Raw genomic sequence first — 22,012 nt, 5'->3', positions numbered from 1 at the left:
TGATGAAAATAAAAGCGAGTAGCCTGATTTAAAGCTTTACGGAGAAGCACGTTCACATACATTTGTCAATGTTATATCTCTAAACATAACAGTAAAATAAATGTTTCCATGTTCCATTTTCTCTCAAGTACCCCCTGTAGTACCTCTGCGTACCCCTAGGGGTACACGTACCCCCATTTGAGAAACACTGCCCTAGGGGTCCCGGACTCCCTGTTGAAGACCCCTGTTCTAGTCCCTAGTGGACTTATGGGGTAAGTTGTGGGTGTGCCGCTGCTGCTGCTGCTGCTGCTGCTGTCTTGTCCAGATGCCATTAAAAACAGTGGAGTGTTTTCAGCGAGCCCCAGCTGCTGCAGCCGCATGCGTCTCCGTTCTGACGGTGTCACGGATGGTGCCAGCAGTAGCCTGCTGCTCCCGGGCCCTCCCCAGAGACTCATTCTGGGGAATAATGGTGAGAGGACGAGAGGGGGAGTGGGGGGGCTGGAGGTCTTCTAACTGAGATTAATTAGGGTTTTTGTAATATGCTAAGCACAATAGAAATCGCAGCTCTCTACTCTATAGCCCGAGTGGTTTATTGTCTCATTCTCCCCGTCTGCTGCTAAATATCGTCTCTCTCCTGGAGCGGAAACCTTGTATGTCCAAAACTGTTACTTTTCAGGACATGGAGAAGAAATATCCTGTGTTCCAGTGGATCCAATGTAGTTGTTATTTGGTCACAGGCTTTGGTTAACACTTTTCATTTGGTTCTATATTCATAAAACCCACAAACTTAGAGGGGAAAACCACCCATTTTCAATATTGAACTATGTCATTAATATATAGAGGAGTAAAAAAAAAAATGGTTCCCCCCTTCTGTGTTGCCTATAACTGGAGGATTGATTTTGGGGTTTGTATTGTAAAGTACACCGAGATGACATCACACCGGTGTACTTTACAATACAAACCCCAAAATCTATCCTCCAGTTCTAGGCAGCACAGAAGGGGGGGGGGGGACTTTTTTATTTATTTCCACACAACTCCTCTAAGGTATATTAATTACATAGTTCAATATTGAAAATGGGTGGTTCTCCCCTTTAAGGACTTTCATTTGAGATTTTCCAAAAAAAGCGCAAATAGGATTACGAAATCTACAACTACTTGTAGATCGGCTATTTTTGCTACTTTTGCACGGCACTCTTGTATGATGAAGTACAGCCAGCAGGCCATTAATTTACCAAAGAAATCGTTGAAAACATGGAGATACAAGGTCTCTGCATGACGGTAACGATATGTAAGAGGAGGGACACTGTTGATCAGTGTCTTTGTTTTGATTGCATGCCGTTGCTTGCTCGGTAATGATGACCAGCAACGACTTTATGTTATTCTTTTATTAGTTTGTAAATTTACTTTGTGGTTTGTAAAAAACACACAAATGACTTGCACTCCTTGCGTTGCGTGGCTGTGTTCCCTGCATTGCTACAGGTTGATAATGCATTCACAGGGGCGTCACAAGGGGTAGGAAAGTGGGGGGCCCAAGGTGGTGGAGGGGCCTTAATTATTTTATACTTTAGCTATTGAAAAATAGCAGATATACAAGCTCACAGCGCGGCACCGAGTGCCGCGCTGCAAGCTTGTAGATCTGCTATTTTTGAAAAGTCGTGAAAATGTGTGCAAATCTTTGAATATATGTATTTTTTAAGCGAACATTTGTAACTCAAATTTTGCTTCTGGGGGGGGGGGTCCCTGGAACTAAATATTTTGAGATGCGGGTCCGTGGCCAAATACATACCATTTTGGGGGTCCTTCACATGAAAAGGTTTGAGCTCCACTGACATCGAAACATAGATTTTTCAAAAAACCTTAGAAGGATTTGAAATATTCAAAGATTTTCATGATTTTTCAAAAATAGCAGATCTACAAGCTCGCAGCGCGGCACTCGGTGCCGCGCTGTGAGCTTGTATATCTGCTATTTTTCAATAGTTAAAGCACAGGGGCCCCACAGTGAATCCTTGTACCCGGGGCCCAGAATTTGGTGTGACACCCCTGTGCATTCATACTCGTGAACCCAGTAGGGCCTCGTTCCTCAGCGAGTGGCCCAATGCATATGGATAAGACGGATCATCATCTTTAAAAGACGGAATGTCCCCCTGTTTTTACCCATCCCATCGGGGGGGGGGGGGGGGGGGGGGGGTGTGATAATGAATCGGGCCTGCTTTCTATTCCCCCGGCCTTGTTTACGTCCCGTTCAAACAAAGCAGCTCGGCGAAGGCCAGCCACTTAAAACGAGAGAGGAGAGGAGAACACCCACCGACCGACTGAAGGGCGCCAGAAATGTAATCAGAATTTAAATCACATCAGCAAAAGATGAGATTTGTTGTCAGTTGGGGGTGGGGTTTGGTGGTGGTGCGGGGGAAGGAGGAGGAGGGGTCCGCAAGGGTTCCGTCAAGTCAAAATAAGCTAATTGCGTTTGAGGCGTTCCCAACTTTGGGTGGGGGGGGGGCGAAACTCACACCTCGGCGTGCTACGGGAAGGGCGCGGGGTTAAGGAGAAACGCCATTATGTGATTAGGGGACGAAGCAGAACGGCAAATTACCTCGTCTGATCAATCGGTGAATTAATGCCTCACGCCGGCGGCCGGCAGCCGGGTGATTTTCAATACGCCGCGTTTGCGCGTCGGCCCACTCCCAAATAGGATTGCACCGTCCGCTGTAGAAATAGGATTATGACTGCACGCCTTACTGTCATGATTGGGGGCCGCCATTTGCATACCGTTCTGTATTTCAATTATCCGCACGTACGGCGCGTGCAATTACGGCTAATGATCTCGATAGGTGACAGTCACTCAGCTGTGTATCGTTGTGTACTGCGGGTCATTAGGAAGATGTCGCTTTGGAATGCCAAACAGTATTATTGAGATGAAATATTGAGCCGTGATGAAACGCTATTGATTGATGCTCGGGAACAAAGGATGCTGGCCATGAAACATAACATGAGTCACCAGCGGCAGGCAGCTCTGCCCGACAAGGAATGAAAAAAATAAAATAAAATAAAATAAGGCTTAAAAAAATGTGCTCGGCGTGATGGATGGGTGCCGGTGAACCTGCTCCACGACCCAACAACAAAGACGGCCCTGAACCTTTCTTGGAATATAGGGAAAGCCCAAAACTCTACTCTGTGTTCTTTTTATCAGCTGCTTTTTTCATATTTCAAAGGACACACGGGGGAAGTTCTGGGATGGAAAGGAAGGAGGGGGGAGTTGGATTGAGCGCAAGGGGCCATGGCGCCTCGCATTAACCCATTTAGGCCTACAATTATTGAATGCTTTAACTATTGAAAAATAGCAGATATACAAGCTCACAGCGCGGCACCGAGTGCCGCGCTGCGAGCTTGTAGATCTGCTATTTTTGAAAAATCGTGAAAATGTGTGCACATTTTTCAATATATATTTTTCAAAGCAGACTTTTGTAACTCAAATCTCTGCTTCTGGGGGGTCCCTGGAACAACATATTTTGAGATGGGGGTCTGCGGCCGAATAAATGTAATTTTGGGGGTCCTTGACATGAAAAAGTTTGAGAACAGCTGATTTAGAGGAAGGATTTAGAAGTCGGGTCAAAGATCGAGTCAAAGATATTCAAAGACATATTCACGATTTTTCAAAAATAGCAGATCTACAAGCTCACAGCGCGGCACTCGGTGCCGCGCTGTGAGCTTGTATATCTGCTATTTTTCAATAGTTAAAGCATAAAATAATGGTTAAAGTGGTTCAAATCTAACGCGACTCGGGGCGCGTTCCGGGTATTTGAGAGTTAACAGCTTCGCCCTCACAGCGAGAGAATTTTTGATTGGTGGCAGGAAAAAAAAGTGAGAATAGCCCTGTCTTCATTGACATTTCCGAGGCGGCCGCCGTGCTATTCTGCGGGGTTGACCTCTGTGAATTTTATTAGCAAATGAGACCTGGAGGGTTTGGGTTTAAAGAGCGCCCCTTCATTCTGATTTCCAGCACATAATGATTTTCACAGGGTTCAGGACCCGCACGGAGGCGAAATAATGAGCACCAGTCATTATTGCAAATTATATCCTCCACTCAGGCCATCACTCAACTCGTAATGAAGCTAAATACCTCCTACCCATAGACTTTGATGCTCAGGATTAGACATGTCCCTATATATATATATATATATATATATATATATATATATATATATATATATATATATATATATATATATATACATACTACGTACGGTCGGTCGCGTTTAGTATGAAAACCTGCAGATCTTGTCCGTCCGTCCGTCCGTGCTTCACGCTCCATATATAGCCAAGACATCTCCATATACGGAGCTGGCCAATACCTCTACATCTGACCTCACAGACTCCAGATATGGATATAGCTGCCCTGTTCTGACATCACAATGATGACCCGACCAGCCAGATTAATTGCGACCATAGGTCGCAGTTTACTATCAGAACCGTCACAGCTTGTCCGTATACGTCCGTCCGGACGGTTACCGCCTGACACTGTGCTTCCCCTGACACATCACTGTGACATGTGATGTCACCTGTGATGTCAAAGTGATGTGTTAGGGGAACCACAGCGTCAGGCGTGGTCTATGGGTTTGCCGCTCTGACAACACGCTTTGATATCACTGTGATATCATGGGAACCACTCTAACAGATTCCCTTTTATGCCCATATATGTCATATGATGTCATCAATATTAAGCCCATCTCTAACAGGTCTTCATATGGGAATGCCCATATATGGAGGAAGACAGCCCATATCTGTGTGGCTGGAGGGATCTCCATGTATGGGCAAAAAAGGGTTTATTGTATGTATCATGTCAAGATGTGATAGACGTCATAAGATTTTCACATAACGAATAACTGAGTAAGCATGTTTGGGGTCTCACAGCATATCTCCATATACAGTACATGGATCTCCATATATGGGTCCCAGGTGTCTCCGCATATGGAACGATATACATCTACAGACGGCCATGGTCGCTTGTCGCCCTGAGGCATCTTACTAGTAGTTTAAGTCCTGCTTCTTAACTGTCCATATATATATATATATCAGTGTGTGTATATATATATATATATATATATATATATATATATATATATATATATGTACATATATATACATATATATATATATATATACATATATATATATATATATATATATATATATATATATATATATATATATATATATATATATATGTATATATATATATATACTGTACATGTGCTCCCTCTGAAAAATTGATTTCAACATAATTTGGAGCAATAGAGACCTGTTTAATGAGAAGTTACTTCTCTTGTTGGCAAATGTGAAAACCCAGTGACTATTTATCATGAGTCCTATACAGTACAGTGGGATAGCAGCGTCATCACTGCAGTGGGATATAGCAGCACCTTTGACACATTTACAGTCTCATGCACACATTCATATCTATGTATAGAATTACAGATATATGGATATACAGTACATACTCATACTCAGGGGTATACCGTGGAAGTTTTACAAGTGGGGCGCTGCGTCACACAGGCGCACGCACGTGCACACACTCGTGCATACAGTACACGTGCACGTGAGCGATTGCCGATTGAAACAGGCTAACCTCTTTAATATGTAGGCCTATTTATTGACCCACAATATCAATTTTCAATTATCATTTTATTCTATTTACTTGCATAATGGGGATACTTAAGTGCTTTTTTTTACCTTGCAGAATTTACCTGTAATTTAAAGTTATACTATGTAACTTTTTTTATAAAACATATCTTAAAATTGTCCTAACTATTACATCGCTAAAGTTTTAGAACCCCCACTCCGTTCATTTCAGCCCCAAAAGCCTTTTCTTTATATGTTTTCTACTTAGCCGTGACAGGGGCGGGATTTCGCGGCAAAATGACGTCATCTGCATCATCCGTATACGTTGTGTATACGTTGGCCAATCACATTGCAGATCATACACACATGATACACTACCGGCCAATCACGTCTCTTCAGGAAATAGCTTGCTTCAACAGCTTTGTTTACGCTGGTCTAGAAGTCTATAGCCTGTAACTCCCCAACCCCGGTCCGCAGAGGGACACGAGACACCTCCACGGATGCGTGGCGAGGCGGGCGAGCCGGCGAGGCAGACGCGGTGGTCTGAAGGCCCGGTCCGCGGCGAAAAACGGCCGAAAAAAGCAGACGCGACCGCGGTTTGCTATAACGCTACTGACCACTAGTTGAGCAACTTACACAGTATAACTTTAATTAGTTCATGAATCCATCCGTCACTGTTATCCAAACGTTCTCATTGGACTGCTTCAGACAGAATATCTGACAGTACTCCTACACCTACAGTACTTAACAAGTCCCACAATGGACAGTAGATATGCATCCAACCAGGGTCATTCCTATGTTAATTCACGCTGTTGACACTCGGCAGCTTTTGTAAGCGTTGGCAAGAGGTACGAAAGCTGAATGGTTGTTTTTGATCGATACACGAGGTAGACGCACGCGGGTAGACGTGTGCATGTCCGTGCATGTGCGGGGTGCACGCATATGTAGCTCTGAACTAGTGCAGCGGCACTCCTTCTTTGCCCCACCTCCAATACAACCCTGCCTCATATTGTATATTGAGTAAATATATATAGGCTATTACTTGCGGTATGCCTAATTGAAACACTTTTTATCAACGTATAAAGGATTGTGTAACTGCATTCATGCCTTATCTTGTTTGAAGGAACAAAATCATTACATCAAAAACTAAAACACCATGCAGTGCAATAATGCCACCACAATGAAAGCCCCGTTATAGGCCTAACTTATTTGCCGGTATTGAATTAGGAGTGTAGCATGTTCTTCCATAGCAGGGAAGATTAAGACCGACTCTATATTAGGAAATAATGAAAATACCATTACGGGATATGGGATTTGCAGTTTTTTTGCTACCAGGCTATTATTATATTGAAGAGCTATCACTTTAAAATGTATTGTTTACCCACTGAGTGTACCAAAGCAGGAGTTCTCGGTGGTTGTTGTTTTTCCTCCTTTTTCCGTTTTAGTTCTGAAGCCGCCGACAGACAATGCTCATTACTTGTCGCCGGTGCCGCTGGGTAATGTTTGTGTAGCTATGCATCGTGCGTTGACAAATGACTCTCACTTTACATGACTCGCTGATATGGCAGACAAGGAGTGGCTTTTGCAACCAGAAACTTAATGTCAAAGCGCTTCCCCGCTATCACTCTTATTTCGAGGAGGTTAGCGACTAGAAACGACCAAATGAAATTGCTAAGTGTTTTTTGTTGTCAAATGAGACATTTAGTTTGTGATTGATTACCAATTTGCCCAGTGGGTCTCCACTCCTAGATGCCACTTTGAAAAATCTCTTAGTGGGGAGAGAATCCTCGGGAGGGAACAATTCTGCCAATCACAAACGACTAAAGTTTCGAGCTATTCCCATCTGGCTTGCCGTGCAAGGGAGTTGATGGGTCAAAGTATTAACTTGATTGAAGCCTTGACAGGGTGGAGGTAGAGGGAGCTTTCCTTTGTAGTCTGTCCAGAGTCCTTTCTGGATGGCCTGCAATACCATTAAACCACCAACACTGGTTTCTGATTACTCTGGACGTGGTCAGATGAACTTGTGCCTCAGTAGGCTTGCACTGCTGGATAAAGCCATTTTTAGATAAGATTTGGCAACCGCACCACTTGTCCATTACAAGATTAGACTGAATGAAAAAGAAAAAGAAAAGAAAAATAGATTAAAGACACTTACAGACACTCTCCAACAGTGTATCCATACTGCATGTTCCAGCTAAGTCCTTTATAGATCCAAGTAGTCATGAGTTATATCGTCGCTGTCAGGCAGAAACCTCTTATCTCCATAATATGTTACATTTTTGTGTTTCTTTTTCTGGTAAATTAACACCCTACAACAGGGGTGGGCAACTTTGATAATGGTGAGGGCCTCTATATTTCCACCTTCACTCCAGAGGGCCACATTGCATATTGCGACGTCCTACTTTGTCATTCTAGTATCTCATACAAAAATAGCAGATCTACAAGCTCAAAACGCATCGCGCTGCGATGCGTTTTGAGCTTGTAGATCTGCTATTTTTGCTTCTTTTGAATTGGAATCCTGAATAATATTTTGTTATTTCTTAATTGGAATCCTGAAATGTAACATTTTGATTTAATTTCAAACACATTTAGTTATATACTCATGTTAACTTTATGAATCTAAATACAGATACATTGGACATAAAAAATAACATTTTAATACTACTATACTAGTCATTAAGCTACTAAGATAGACTGACATAATTAAAGCAGGTCATGTTTGGAATCATAACAGCTGAAATCAATAATATATCAGTATTCCGGTATTAACCTGCGGGCCGCATGAAGTGAAGGTGGGGGCCGCATGTGGCCCCCGGGCCGCCAGTTGCCCATGTATGCCCTACAACGTGATCATACCATCATCACACAATAGCATCACTTGTGCAATCTGCTACAATTTTTTTTAAATTTGAATCCTGAAAAGTAACAGTTTTGGACTAGGGATGCACCGATATGGAAATTCTTGGCCGATACCAATACTGAGACGGATGTTAAAAGAGTAGTTCACCCCCAAAATGACTTTTTTTCTATTGATTAGTCACGCCATGGAGAGTACAGTTCAATAATATTTTTAGTTTTTTGTCACATTCCTAAGACAAAAATTTGATTCGAGTAAATTTACCCCCATTGATTCCGGATGGGGACCTGTTTCGAAACGGGTCCCCATCCGGAACGAATGGGGGTAAATTTATTGTTATCACATTTTTTGTCTTAGGAATGTGACAAAAAACTAAAAATATTATTGAACTCAAGTCTCCATGGCGTGACTAATCAATAGAAAAAAAGTCATTTTGGGGGTGAACTACTCCTTTAACAATTTAGCCGATAGCCGATACTTTGTTTATTTCAGCGTTGGTGTTTTTTTCCCCCCTTTTGGGCCAGGGATACAAATAAATCAGCATTATAAGAAATAGCTGTTCAGAATCTACTCTCTTGGTATAGGCTGCAAATAACCACCACACCAACATAGCCAGCGCAAAATGTATGCTTATCAACGACAGGTAAATATCGCCTACTGCCATCGGTTAATGTCAGCTTTATTTGCCAATACTGATATTGACCGATAACAGCAAACATCAGCCGATACCGATGTGTGGCCGATATATCAGTGCATCCCTATTTTGGACATAATGAGGTTTCCACCCGACAGAGACGGCGACGTCCGTTATCTATTCATTATCCTTTAGGTACGGAAAAAAAATTAAATATGTAGTGTTACATGTTATGTATGCACAGCATTCTGTTTGAACAGGCTTATCTTAACTGTTGCCGTAGCCCATCTTAACTCATTTGAGCTTGGCTTATCTGTCACATAATGCTGCCGGCAGCACGCCATAAAGAACAGCATGGCATCACATCAGCGACGGGGACACACTTCATCTCCCTCTAATTCATTTTTCATATGAGCCTCCATGTTCCCCATGTTAAGCCATCATTATAATAGAAGGTGAAAGTGGCCTACATTTGGAATAATAATAAATCTATTCTCCTGAATACCTTAGACAATAGCAGAGCACTGCCCTTTATGGAGTTGCACAGACAGCCCTCAAGTGTGCGCAGAGCTCTCTGATTTTAATTGGTCCTGCACACGCCATGGTTAAGACAAGCTGCGGAGGGAGGGAGAGAGAGAGAGAATGAGAGAGAGAGAGAGAGAGAGAGAGAGAGAGAGAGAGAGAGAGAGAGAGAGAGAGAGAGAGAGAGAGAGAGCAGTGGTGGAATCAACACTCAGATTTTTACTTAAGCAAAAGTAGCAATACCACAATTTAGAAATTCTCTTTCACAAGTAATAGGCCTGTATCTTATATTTACAATGGGCTTATTGCCACATCCCACTTCCAAGCCCGTCCACGCCCCCTTTACATCCACTCCAACTCATAGGTAGTCGCATAGGTAGTCGTATAGGTAGTCGTCAGGACGGTAAGGAATACCGCCCATAACCCTATGCCGTCTGCTCATTCGCTAAGCACGAGAGAGAGGAGGCAACAGGGGAGGGGGGGCGGGCAAGCGAGAGAGAGACAGAGAGAGTGAAATTTGACACCACTGTTTTTGCATGTGCGCTGCTGCTGCTGCCTCCACTCACAGTGAGTGCAGAGAAATAGCAGAGGCATAAGTCACTTCTCTCCAGTGCGTCCGGCGGAAAGTTTTTTAGTAAAGAAGCGGGCGTGGACTCTAGATGTGAGCGGCCGAAGGCCGCGAACCTCTAGTACAAAACATAACTAAACCAGTAACCAGTAAGACGCCCTAAGGGCGAGAAGTGCACATGGGCGCGTGCACGCACCCGCCTGGGTGACAGCAGACTGCTGGGCGAGCCCTGGGCTGAGGTGATGTCAGAACAGGTCAGCTATATATCCTTCTGCTGAGCTGGGAGGAGGTGTCATTGTGATGTCAGAAGAGTGACAGATGGACGGACAGACAGACAGACAGACAGACAGACAGACAGACCTACGGTCGCAACTATATGTCAAATAATTGTGGTGGAGTAAAAAGTTATAATTTTTGCCTCTGAGATGTAGTGGAGTAGAAGTACAAACGATGGAAATACTCAAAAATGTACTTACAGTAAGTAGGCTACAGTACTTGAGTAAATGTACTTAGTTACTTTCCAGTACTGAGATTGAGAGCGAGCGAGAGGGAGGGAGGGAGGGTGGGAGGGGGGACAGTGTTGTGCATCACTAACACATTAGCAGAGCACAACACAATCTCATTAGCATTTCGTCTCTAGTCGGGAGCAAACCTCATATGTCCAAAAAACGTGACTTTTCAGAATTCAAATCAAAAACACCAAAGAGCAGTGAAGATCCGACAAGTTCAAGAGTGCAGCGTTTCCAGCTTGCGGACCTGCTACTTTCGACGCCTTTAACTCTGTGACGCTGCAGTATGTGATCAAGTAGGGCGTTTATTGAGGAGGAAACACAAACAGTTAGAATATGGAGGTACGAGTTTTCTGCCCCCAACAACAACGATTTGCTCTTAGACTGCTGGGCTAATGAGCTCGTCGCGGTGCATGTTTTGGTCATTAGAAGACAGTTGAAAGTTTCCTCCTGTCATCGTCGTGTGTCACTGCTGTCAGCGTGATGTGGTGGCGGCACAATGTCATTCCAAACGTTTCTCTCATTCCTCTCTGTCGGTCGATAAGCAAGGAAAGAAATACTGCATATCGTCACTGTCAGACACAAAACCTCGTATCTCCAAGTTTCAAATTTTTATGTTTTTTTTCCCGTAAAGTAAAGCCCTGCTTCATCATACCAGACTGTCGCACAAAACTAGTGAAAATAGCTGCTATTTTCACTAGTTTTAAATCATTTTTAAAATGATAAATACAAAACAAACAGTCTTGGACCTTCAAGGTTTCCACCCGACAACAACAACGATATACTTTTCTTGGCATTTTTGTTTAGCTTCACTGACCCTAAAACAAGACAATCTGTGTGTAGACCTCGACTTTGGTGACAAATGTTTCCCCACCGTGTCCTCGTCACTGTGTGCACAGAGCAGACACTGCCCCAGTTCTTTCTTAAATATTTACATTTCTGTGTATCTGCGGATTAATGCCAAATAAATATTAACAACCCCAATGTTAAGTCATAGGCCTATCTACCGCAAAGTGACTTTGTACACACACACCGTGTACCTAATGTTTCATTAACGCTGTGGTAAAAAAAAATGAGGAAAAAAAAGTACAAAGAGATGCTTGAGGGATCAGAGTATTTCCATCTGTAATTACCAATGGAGCCAACAACACCATCTCGAATAAACGCCTCGAACGGTAATGCATCAACGTGACCGTTTCAAATGAATAGTAAGCAACCTGCTTTAATCATTGAGGAAAGCGCTGTTGCCGGCTTCTTTGTATTCTTTTCCTTTTTTTTTGAATGGCGAACTTCAATTGAACGATTCATCATCTGATTATTAGTGCCGGTTCGCATCACACCAAGGGTTGCTGATGATGACTCTCTAGGGAAGCAAAAAAAAAAAGAAGATGAAAAAAAAAAAAAAAAAAAGAGCGGAAAGTTGCGGGGCACCTGAGCAGATGGTTGAGTGTTATTAAAGAGACCTCAAAGGCCTCCCACGGTGCTGTCTCCCTGATTGAAGTTGGACAAACAAGTGTCTCAAAGTCATTCCTCATCTTTGCGTTCGATGTTTTCCATACACACACACACACACGCACACACACACACACACACACACACACACACACACACACACACACACACACACACACACACACACACACACACACACACACACTGCTTCCCCGTGTCGTCTGGTCTGATACAATTAGCTCGCATCAGAGCTGACGCAGATTGATGGTGAATAATACATAAACATCGGCTCACGAGGAGAACAACACGATCTTTGGAGTGCTGTTGACAACAATCTCAGCACCGTGAAACTCAACGCTGTTTTGCTCTATTTTGCAACACCAGATGGATGGGTGGATGGATGGATGGATGGATGGATGGGTGGGTGGATGGATGGATGGATGGATGGATGGATGGATGGATGTAGATCGGCTGTTTTCACTAGTTTAAATCATTTTTAAAATGATAAATACAAAACAAACGGTTTTGGACATATAAGGTTTCCACCTGACAACGACGAAATATCATGTAATTGGCCCACTGGCTTGTCACTTGTCATGATCTGAAATGGCAAATCTTTGAGTAGCAGCAGCGCTATAGAGAGATCTCTCTCCATAGTGCGCAATGAGGACCTCTCCAACTCTTTTTCCCGGGCTGAATCAGGGGCCCAGCATGTCCCTGATGGATAGATAGATACTGGAGAGAGAGAGAGAGAGAGAGAGTGAGAGACGAAGGGATACTGTAGAGAGAGGGAGAGAGAAGCCTGCTGCAAAACAATGACTTGCAAAGATCAACGTGACAAACGGCGTCAAGGAGTTGGACTCGCTGTCATCCCATGCCGCCCGGTGCCCCCTCCTCTCCTCTGTAAACATGACAGGAGCCGTGCTTGTTATCTGCAGCTGTAGACAGACACAATTGGGAAGCGTTAACTTAACAAGTGTACCACAACAATGGAGGTGGGAGAGCCTCTGAGACATGTTGACATAACAAACAAGGGCTCTCCTGCGAGAGGTCTCCTCGTTTCGGTGCACTGCGGTGGGTCAGCCTGCTGTGTTGTGTAGTTAACCTTACCTTTTACTGCGTTGTCAATAGCTAATACCCCTTGACTAGTCAATTTAGTCAATGTCACTTCAACAATATTGCGGGTCCGTAAACGATCTAAGTTACAGGTCAATTTTTACACTCATTAGTACTACGTTTTATCTAAATAACACCACTGTTAGGTCAGCATCAGTATTGCTACTGTTGCTGTCAATGACTAATGACTATTATCTATTAGCGCAGTGAGGTATGCTGTATGCAGTTTTTACCTCGTTGGTTCTTCAGTCCTTACTGCCAAACTCCTCATCCTGAATCCAGAGCCTTATGCAGATGAGGAGAGAGAATTAGAGTTTCATGCATAATTTTCCTCCTGTGTATCTCCTAGTCAAAACATGTCCTATGTTTACCATGGAATTATCTCACTTGCGCACTGATGTTTGCAAAGTCCTTTCAACATAAAAGTCACTCTCCTCCTCTTGCGTTTTCTTTTCTGGCATTAGAGTTTGTGTCTCCCCGTTTCCAGAGGGCAGGCTAAGTAGGAAGATGACAAATAGAATAGTATTCTGCGGCTGCAGTTTGCCAATATAATCATTCTCACTTGCTTTTTATCGGCAAGTGGGAGAGAATTATATTAACCTTTTAATGTTGATTCCGAATGATAAAATCTAAATGGGGCTTCCTTGGCAGATTTATTTTAACGTATTGATTCCTCCTCATTATCTCTCTTCCCCTCGGTCGTTTAGGTGAATGCCGCTTTTTCTCTGCAAAATCAAGCGTTCTACAATTTGTGTTTTGATAAAGTGGTGGAAGAAGTACTCAAAATGTTTTACTTAAGTAAAAGTACCAATACCCCAATATGGCAAAATCAAGTGTTCTACAATTTGTGTTTTGACAGAATATTGTAGGCCTTACTTATTGTAGGTCTTATTGTAATATGTGTCTGTGCAATAATAATAAATAACAATATTCAACCGTAATCGCATATTTGTATATTATCTTGAATCTCGGCCATCTCCAATTAAAAGGCTGTCCCCATAATGGTCATTTTGGATGCTGAACAAACATAAATAAACACTTGAGGTAATACCTGTGGGAGTTTTGTGGGACTGTATAAACAGCACACCGGGACAAGGCAGTTATTTGAAAAAAGAAAAAAGAAAAAAAAAACTTTTTTTAGGGATTATTGTTGCCAACTTAGGTACCAGATGGATGGGATTTAACACACAAGACGATGCAGCGGATGCCAGAAAGTTGAGATAATCACAGGACATTATGTTTGAAGAGAGAGTTGGCAGCTCTCTCCCCATAGTATTCTTTGTTTACTGAGGTAGCTTAGTAGGAGAGGGAGGCAGCTTTTGGGTTGAGCCAGACTTTTTTGACGACATCGCTGTCGGCAATTAATTATGCACCCGAGGTGCCCTGGTTTTTGACCATATTCACCCTGGTGTCCCTATTTTTGGGGCTATTATAGACAATACTTTTGTTGTATAGTTGTATTAGTACATTTGAGAATGACAGGAAAACAGGGAGTGACACACAGCAAAGATTGTCGGGCATTAGAGCCTATCTCTGGTATGCGCCATAACCCCTTGGGCCTATAGGCCATCGGTGCCCCTGATTCTATGTTTCTTTTATCTATCAAAAAGTGCACATTTTGCGGAAAATATCGGTCGAAACATCTGTAATCGGTGGTCTAGAGCTCTCCAAAATGGGGGTCGGCGTTGCAATCTGGCATCGGCCAGGCTCTACTTTTGGGTTGCATCCCACCTGAGTCTCTCCTGTGCGGTGGTGGGTATATTTAGGTAAGCCCCCTTCCATCTGGTACCCCCCCAAGCACATGATTAAACCCATTCAGAACGGACCGTACACATTATTGTGTATCATTATTTTATGCTTTAACTATTGAAAAATAGTAGATATACAAGCTCACAGCGCGGCACCGAGTGCCGCGCTGCGAGCTTGTAGATCTGCTATTTTTGAAAAATCGTGAAAATTAGAATTTTGACCCGATTCTATAAGTGTCTTTTGAATCCTTCTAAGGTTTTTTGAAAACCCTATGTTTCTGTCAGCAATCTTCATATCGTCAAAGAAAAGGTCCTTTTCACTTAAATGGAGCTCAGTTAGTCTGTTCTTGAGAGACTACTATGTCAGTGGTTCTCAAACCTTTTTATGTGAAGGACCCCCAAAATGATATCTATTTGGTCACGGACCCCCATCTCAAAATATTTAGTTCCAGGGACCACCCAGAAGCAACATTTGAGTTACAAACGTTTGCTTTGAAAATACATATATTCAAAGATTTGCATACATTTTCACAACTTTTTCAAAAATAGCAGATCTACAAGCTCGCAGCGCGGCACTCGGTGCCGCACTGTGAGCTTGTATATCTGCTATTTTTCACTGGTTAAAGCATTCAATAATTCTAGGCCTAAATGGGTTAAAAGCCAAAACTCACACAACGACGATCTCTCCCGGGGTTCTCAACAGTAAACACTGATTTGAAAGACATAATGAATGAACATTATAATGATGGTCCCTGTTCCTCCGTGTTGTTTGCAGGCTCAGCCTTCATGATGGTGAACACGTCGGGGCGCTTCGCCGGCCAGAAGGCTCTGCTGCTGACCCCCCAGCTGAAGGAGAACGACACCCACTGCGTCATCTTCAGCTTCTACGTGGGAGGACGTGACAACAGGTCTCCGCGCTGCTTTCATCGTTTTGTTGACGTGGATTGATTGCAGTGGTTCTCAAACCTTTTTGTGTCAATGACCCCCAAATGAACATGTGTTTGGCCACGGACCCCCATCTGAAAATGGTTTTGTGCCAGGGACCCCCAGAAGAGAAGATTTGTGTTTCTAAATGAGAGAATTTACTTTTTTCCCTCCAAACAACAGCAGATGTGCAAGCTCATATGTATCTTCAATTTTTGAATAGCCAACTTGTAAAATATGGATAATATGGTTAAAGTTATTGTGTCGCTGTATTAATACATTTTGTTGAGGACCCCCTGGAACCTCCCCAAGGACCCACGAGGGTCCCCAGACCCCATTTTGAGAACCACTGGTGTTTAGTGTTGTATTCTTCTTAGTCTTCTTCTTCTTCTCCTCCTCCTCATTATCATTATCGTTCTTTCTTCTTTGTCTTCTTCTCACTACAGTCACCCAGGTCAACTAAATGTGTACATCAAAGAGAACAACAGTCCCCTGGGCATGCCAGTGTGGAATGTGACGGGCCCAGCCACTCGCACCTGGGGACAGGTGGAGCTGGCCATCAGCACCTACTGGCCAAACTTCTACCAGGTAACAATGCTACTGGAACAGGTTCCAGTGTGCGCGTGTGTGTGCGTGTGTGCAAGTGTGCGTGTGTGTTGCATTTAGGTTTTCTCAGAGCTACAGTAATTGCGTACGTCAGGTCGCAGTTACTATCAAAACCTCCACCGGCTGTCTGTCTGTCAGTCAGTCAGTCAGTCAGTCAGTCAGTCCGTCAGTCAGTCTGTCCGTCACATCACGTCACACTTTCGCCCCTACTGTTATCTCCGGCACCGTTGCCCCTAGTATCCATGCCAAACTTTGCACACACTTTCCTTGGATGGCAAACCACAACCACCGCCCCTGATTTCTCACATGCTCCTCTTCTAGCGTCACCATGAGGCTGCTTTTTGCAGACATTAATGGACACTGCTCCTACAGATCTTGCCTAAAAATCACGCAAAGTGTGGCAATCAAACCACAACCTCCGCCACTGATTTCTCACATGCCCCTCTTTTAGCGCCACCATGAGGTTGCCGACCTGCCGGTCGCTTGTCTCCCGATTAGGGAGTCTTACTGGTGATACTGGGTGACTACTGACTCTGCGGCTTGCACATTGGCTCACCCGTGGTGTGTGCCAATGTACAAAAAGCAGGCAACAGTATTAGCAATTCATAATGACACACCTAAAGGTGAGAACACGTCCCCCCCCCCAGCACCCACAGCGTCCCCGGTGGGTATACCTTCTTTGCTGTCGCCTCACAGCCTCACTCACAGCCTCATTTTAGATTTTAGCCACTTAAACCATTATTTTATACTTTTATACCAAAGAATAGCATATATACATAGCAAACAAAATATTTTGTACATCTCAACATATGTTCAGATGGGTGTTCGTGGTACTATAGATATGAAAATGTTTGAGAACCACTTTGAGTACGTTTGACTACGTTTATCAGAAAATTCTATTCGGCCTCAGGTCTTAAAGTAACTATTGTTTATACACTCTTAGAGAGTTACGAATGGTTGAAACAACAAGGATTTCACTGTGTCAACTTGTTCCCAGTGCTCAGAAGGGCTCACACAGACAGGACTAATGCAATCAAAACAAATCAGCTCCCGCTCTCTCCTCACCTGTGGCAGAGTCCAGGGATGTGCTGGGCCCCTGATTCAGCCCGGGAAAAAGAATTGGAGAGGCCCTCATTGCGCGCTATAGAGAGAGATATAGTAGCTGCTGCTACTCAAAGATTTGCCATTTCAGATCATGACAAGTGACAAGCAGTAATTACATTAGTTATATTTCGTCGTTGTCGGGTACAAACCTTGTATGTCCAAAACCGTTTGTTTTGTATTTATCATTTAAAAAAAGATTTAAACTAGTGAAAACAGCAGATCTACAAGCACACAACGCCTCGCGGTGCGAGGCGTTGTGTGCTTGTAGATCGGCTGTTTTCACTACTTTTGTGCAAACAGTTTCATTTTTACTTTTGTGCAAACAGTTTAATTTTTTTCCTAATGGCTGGCCTGGACAGGCCGGGAATGAACCGGCCGTTCGGGAGTTGTCCCGCTTTTCCCAATGGCCAGCACGTCCCTGGCAGAGCTGATTTGATAGTCCGTTGCCTCTCTCCGTTACCCTGTCCAAGGCTTGGCCCTGGCCCCACTCATTATTCTGATAAACGTAGGCTTATTTTAGGAAGACCACCCACTGTGGTTCATCAGCCATATTCCCCGCAAGACAAAATGTATTATTCAGAGTAAGTCCAAACAGCCACACAATGACCCATTCCAAACTCCCTGGCTTTTTATCGATTTCTGGGACTTCCTCTGTACGGTATCCATGGCAATCTGCTCTCGCTCGCTCTCCTTTCGGAGCCACTACTCTTTTTCAATACCGAAACTCATTTTCACTTACCAATGCACACGACCGCGGGCCGGCGGCGGGGGTGATTTCGCACACGCCTGGCTGGTAGTCTTCGCCGGGCTCGTTCCAAGAGCCGACCAAATGTTAATTGATGCAGAAAGACCCCTTAACCTCCCTGCGGGAGCCGGCTCGCCCCCTGTGAATTATTTCATTATTGGCCAGGCAGGGCTAGTCCACAGAGGAGCTGTGTGTGTGTGTGTGTGTGTGTGTGTGTGTGTGTGTGTGTCGTGGGTCAGTGACGTGACGCCCCAAAAAACATGTTTTTTAAAAAACTTTAAATAGCAGGCATAAAAATTATTTACTTTTGTTCTACTCACTCTCAACTTTATGGAAACACATTTTGTTTTTAGATATTTTATTGGAATCAGACTTTATTGAGCAGTTTGTTGTACTTGTGCCTAAAACCGTCATCTGGTGTGACATGACAATAATTGTTCATAAAATGAAAATGGAGTACACCTTTCTTAAGTTACTCACTTTATCAAAGTCCTTTATCATAACTAACCTGTGATCCACTATAGTTTTGTGAAAATTAATTGAATCTGTATATTTTTTTCATAATCAACACTCTGTGTGAGGCCCATGTTGTCGATCTTTCAACATATTTTAATTTTATTCTGACAAAAACTTTCTTTAAAATTACACAAATATTTGTGACTCTTCCTGATACTATTTTCTATGTAAACCATACACATTTTTTCGGTTTCATCATTAATAAAGGTATGATTTCTCACTATTTGGAATGTCACACCAGATGACTTAGTGTCACACCAGATGACCATATCTTCATGTGTCAAAGCAAACTGTGTTTTAACCTACCTATTAGTGAGTACTGAACTTTACTGATTGATTAAACAATTACCCAGGAAAAACAGCAACAGTAAAATTGCTTTAACATTAAATAACATGGCCTTAATATTTCTGAACAGGATAGTATTGTTGGGCCTTAACATAGGATAACAAAGAATTGTAGTAGTAGATGGATGATGAGGATGTGCACAGGAATGCTATACGCACACCTAAGTCTTCTGCCGGCCCACGGCAGAAGGATCTTAAAGAGACAATAAGGTGCATAGCCACACTGGGAGCCAAGGCAACATTTTATTAACACCAATTATTGGAAACAACTCAGCATTCAGGTGTATTACTTTTTTCCGAAGTCTCCTGAACTTGAACACAGCATTTTGAGTTGAACAAATGTATTTACGAATCCTGTCGTTACACCACATCTCCACTAGCTAAAGAGTGCTGGGTTGTGCAACTCCGAAAATAGCTGATCTACAAGCTCTCGCAGCACAATGCGTTGAGAGCTTGTAGATCAGCTATTTTCGCTTTGTTTGTCTCGGGTCCTACCTTACCTCATTGTCCAGTCCAGTGAGTGAAAGTACAAAAGTATTAGATTAGATTAGAATAGACATTTAGACTGCATTGTACATCAGCCAGTCACATTTGGTGAGGGTATAGACATTTAGACTGTATTGTACATCAGCCAGTCACATTTGGTGAGGGTAGCAAACCGTTTGCCCTGTTGCGGTTCTGCTATGCCACAGACAACTTCCTGCTCTTTGTAGAAAATGCATTTTTCCAAGTTGATTCATGCAGTTTATCTCTAGCCCCTCCTTATTAATGGTAACAATCTGCCCCACATATGGCTTTCCCTCATATTTGATTATGACAAACTGTCCTTGTGTGTATTCATCTGAGGAGGTGTCTGAATCCTCAGCTTGGGCCTCTCCAATAGATGCACTTGTGTCCAGCACCTGAGTAGAAGACCTTCAGGAGGAGACATTTAAATGTAATTTATTTGTCAGGTAGATTGTTTTTAGTAGTAAAATGTAATTACTAGCAAGTCCTCAAGTTTGCCAAGTATGTTATACTCACTGAGCTCCGGAAGCTGTTTTGGGCCTGCAGCTGACCTGGGAAGGGGGCAGTTCCGCAGATGGGCCACCACTTAGTTAAGGAAGAAAAGGAATGAATGGATGACATAAGTTTTAATGACTTTATTGTCATTAAACAGGTACAATTACAGGTATCATAAAATTGGCAAAGAGAATGATTTAGTTATACTTACTCATCACTTGTCTTGTCACCTGGCACCTCAGCCCTGGAGACTTGGTCGAACTGTAATTTCCGTGGGTTGTGACAGGTGCAGATCTGAGGAAACTGGCAGAAACAACTCAGGTCTCTGTAAACTATCTTTCCCGGGAAGATAGAAAGAACCTGGTGCGTAGTGCTGATGCCAGTCACTGGACGCACTGATGGAGGGACCATTTCATCCATGTTGGATATCTTCTCTTCTTCGATCCACATGACAGTGACTTTTTCAGAGGACTTCTGTAAATACTCACACAGATCCCTCGGTGTTTGTAGGTCACTGCCTCCGAGGACATACATGTCTGCCTTACGCTTCAGCACCCCTCCCACACCATCAGGTGCGCCCTTTCCATGGGAACGCTCTGAAAAGTTCCAGGTGACCCTCTTGAATCCCCATGTATAAGGAATGCTGCTCATGAGGAAGCAGTTTGTGCGATTCCGGTACTGGGTTGCTGGCCCATCACTGAGGACATGCAGGGTGTCAATTGCATTGTCTTGTTTTCCTCGGAAATCATCAATAACTGGCTTGATGTGTGCCCACACAGCACGCTCATCATGGCGTAAGGACTGTGAAATGGTGGCATAGCACTGGGAGCCACTGACTGAGTAGGCAACTCCGGTATGCACTGTTGCCTGCTGCCTATTGCCACCAAAATGAAACGCCTGAATCTCTGTGTTTAGTTTACATGCATAGTTCTCAGAAAAGTCTATATGCAAGACCATTTCATTGGGTTGGATGCTCTCCTTGATGTGTCTGAACTGCTTCACCTGATGAAGCCAGTTGAGCTGATGACTTGCAATCGCACTGAGCCTCTGGTTGAACACATCAGTGAGTTCTCCATGTTTGTGTATTTTGGAAATAATAAAATCACATTTTCTGTACCACCCATTTTCTGTTGTCAAGTGTCTTATATTAACTGCTTATAACGGATAGTTATTATAAAGTGTTACCACAATATAAGGTTTAGGTTTCTGTGAAGGGGTTTCTGCTCTGTCTGATGAATTTGCTGTATCACCGAATGAAGCTAAATTAAATTATGTAAAAATGTTTAAAACGTTGTTTTAAACATGTTAAAATGTTTTAAATGGACAAAAGAAACATGGGACTTGTTATTTATTGTTATGTCTGTAGGAAAATACAGTATATATCATCTGGTGTGACAATCAAGTCATCTGGCGTGACAAGCAGATATGTCACACCAGATGACGAAGTGTCACACCAGATGACGTTTTCTGCATTTAGGACTACCTTGAGGCTACCAGGTACACATTAGCATGCTAACAACATGCTAGCTATAACAAAACAACCTAGATTTACATGTAATTATGACCAAAGTTTCAAATAACTTTTGCTTTATTAATGAAAAAGGTGTCACACCAGATGACATCCAGAAGTGCCACACTTGTCAAAGTTTCAACAAGATGGCATTTCATGAAAATGTTAAAATCATAACTCACCTCAGACACCTGTCTTGCAGTTGTGCTGGGAGTGCTGAATAGCCTTACAGAAGAAGGACCTCTCTAGCCCAGTAGGT

General features: G+C 43.1%; 1 protein-coding gene across 8 annotated transcripts in view; it reads left to right on the top strand.

The window, feature by feature from the left end:
* Positions 1-22,012, top strand: part of LOC308284704 (receptor-type tyrosine-protein phosphatase mu) — a 337,583-nt gene that overhangs the window by 79,354 nt on the left and 236,217 nt on the right. For all 8 annotated transcript variants that reach the window (XM_080725420.1, XM_080725419.1, XM_080725418.1 and 5 more), the window contains exons 3-4: positions 15,777-15,909; positions 16,372-16,513. In XM_080725420.1, coding sequence (XP_080581546.1) covers positions 15,777-15,909; positions 16,372-16,513 — 275 coding nt within the window. The remainder of the gene's footprint in view (positions 1-15,776; positions 15,910-16,371; positions 16,514-22,012) is intronic.

The sequence above is a fragment of the Nannobrachium achirus genome, assembly GCF_963921795.1.
Source record: "Nannobrachium achirus genome assembly, chromosome: 5".
In the NCBI taxonomy this organism is placed as follows: domain Eukaryota; kingdom Metazoa; phylum Chordata; class Actinopteri; order Myctophiformes; family Myctophidae; genus Nannobrachium; species Nannobrachium achirus.
Note: the sequence above shows the minus strand (reverse complement) of the source record. Positions and strands in the feature narration are given on the sequence as shown.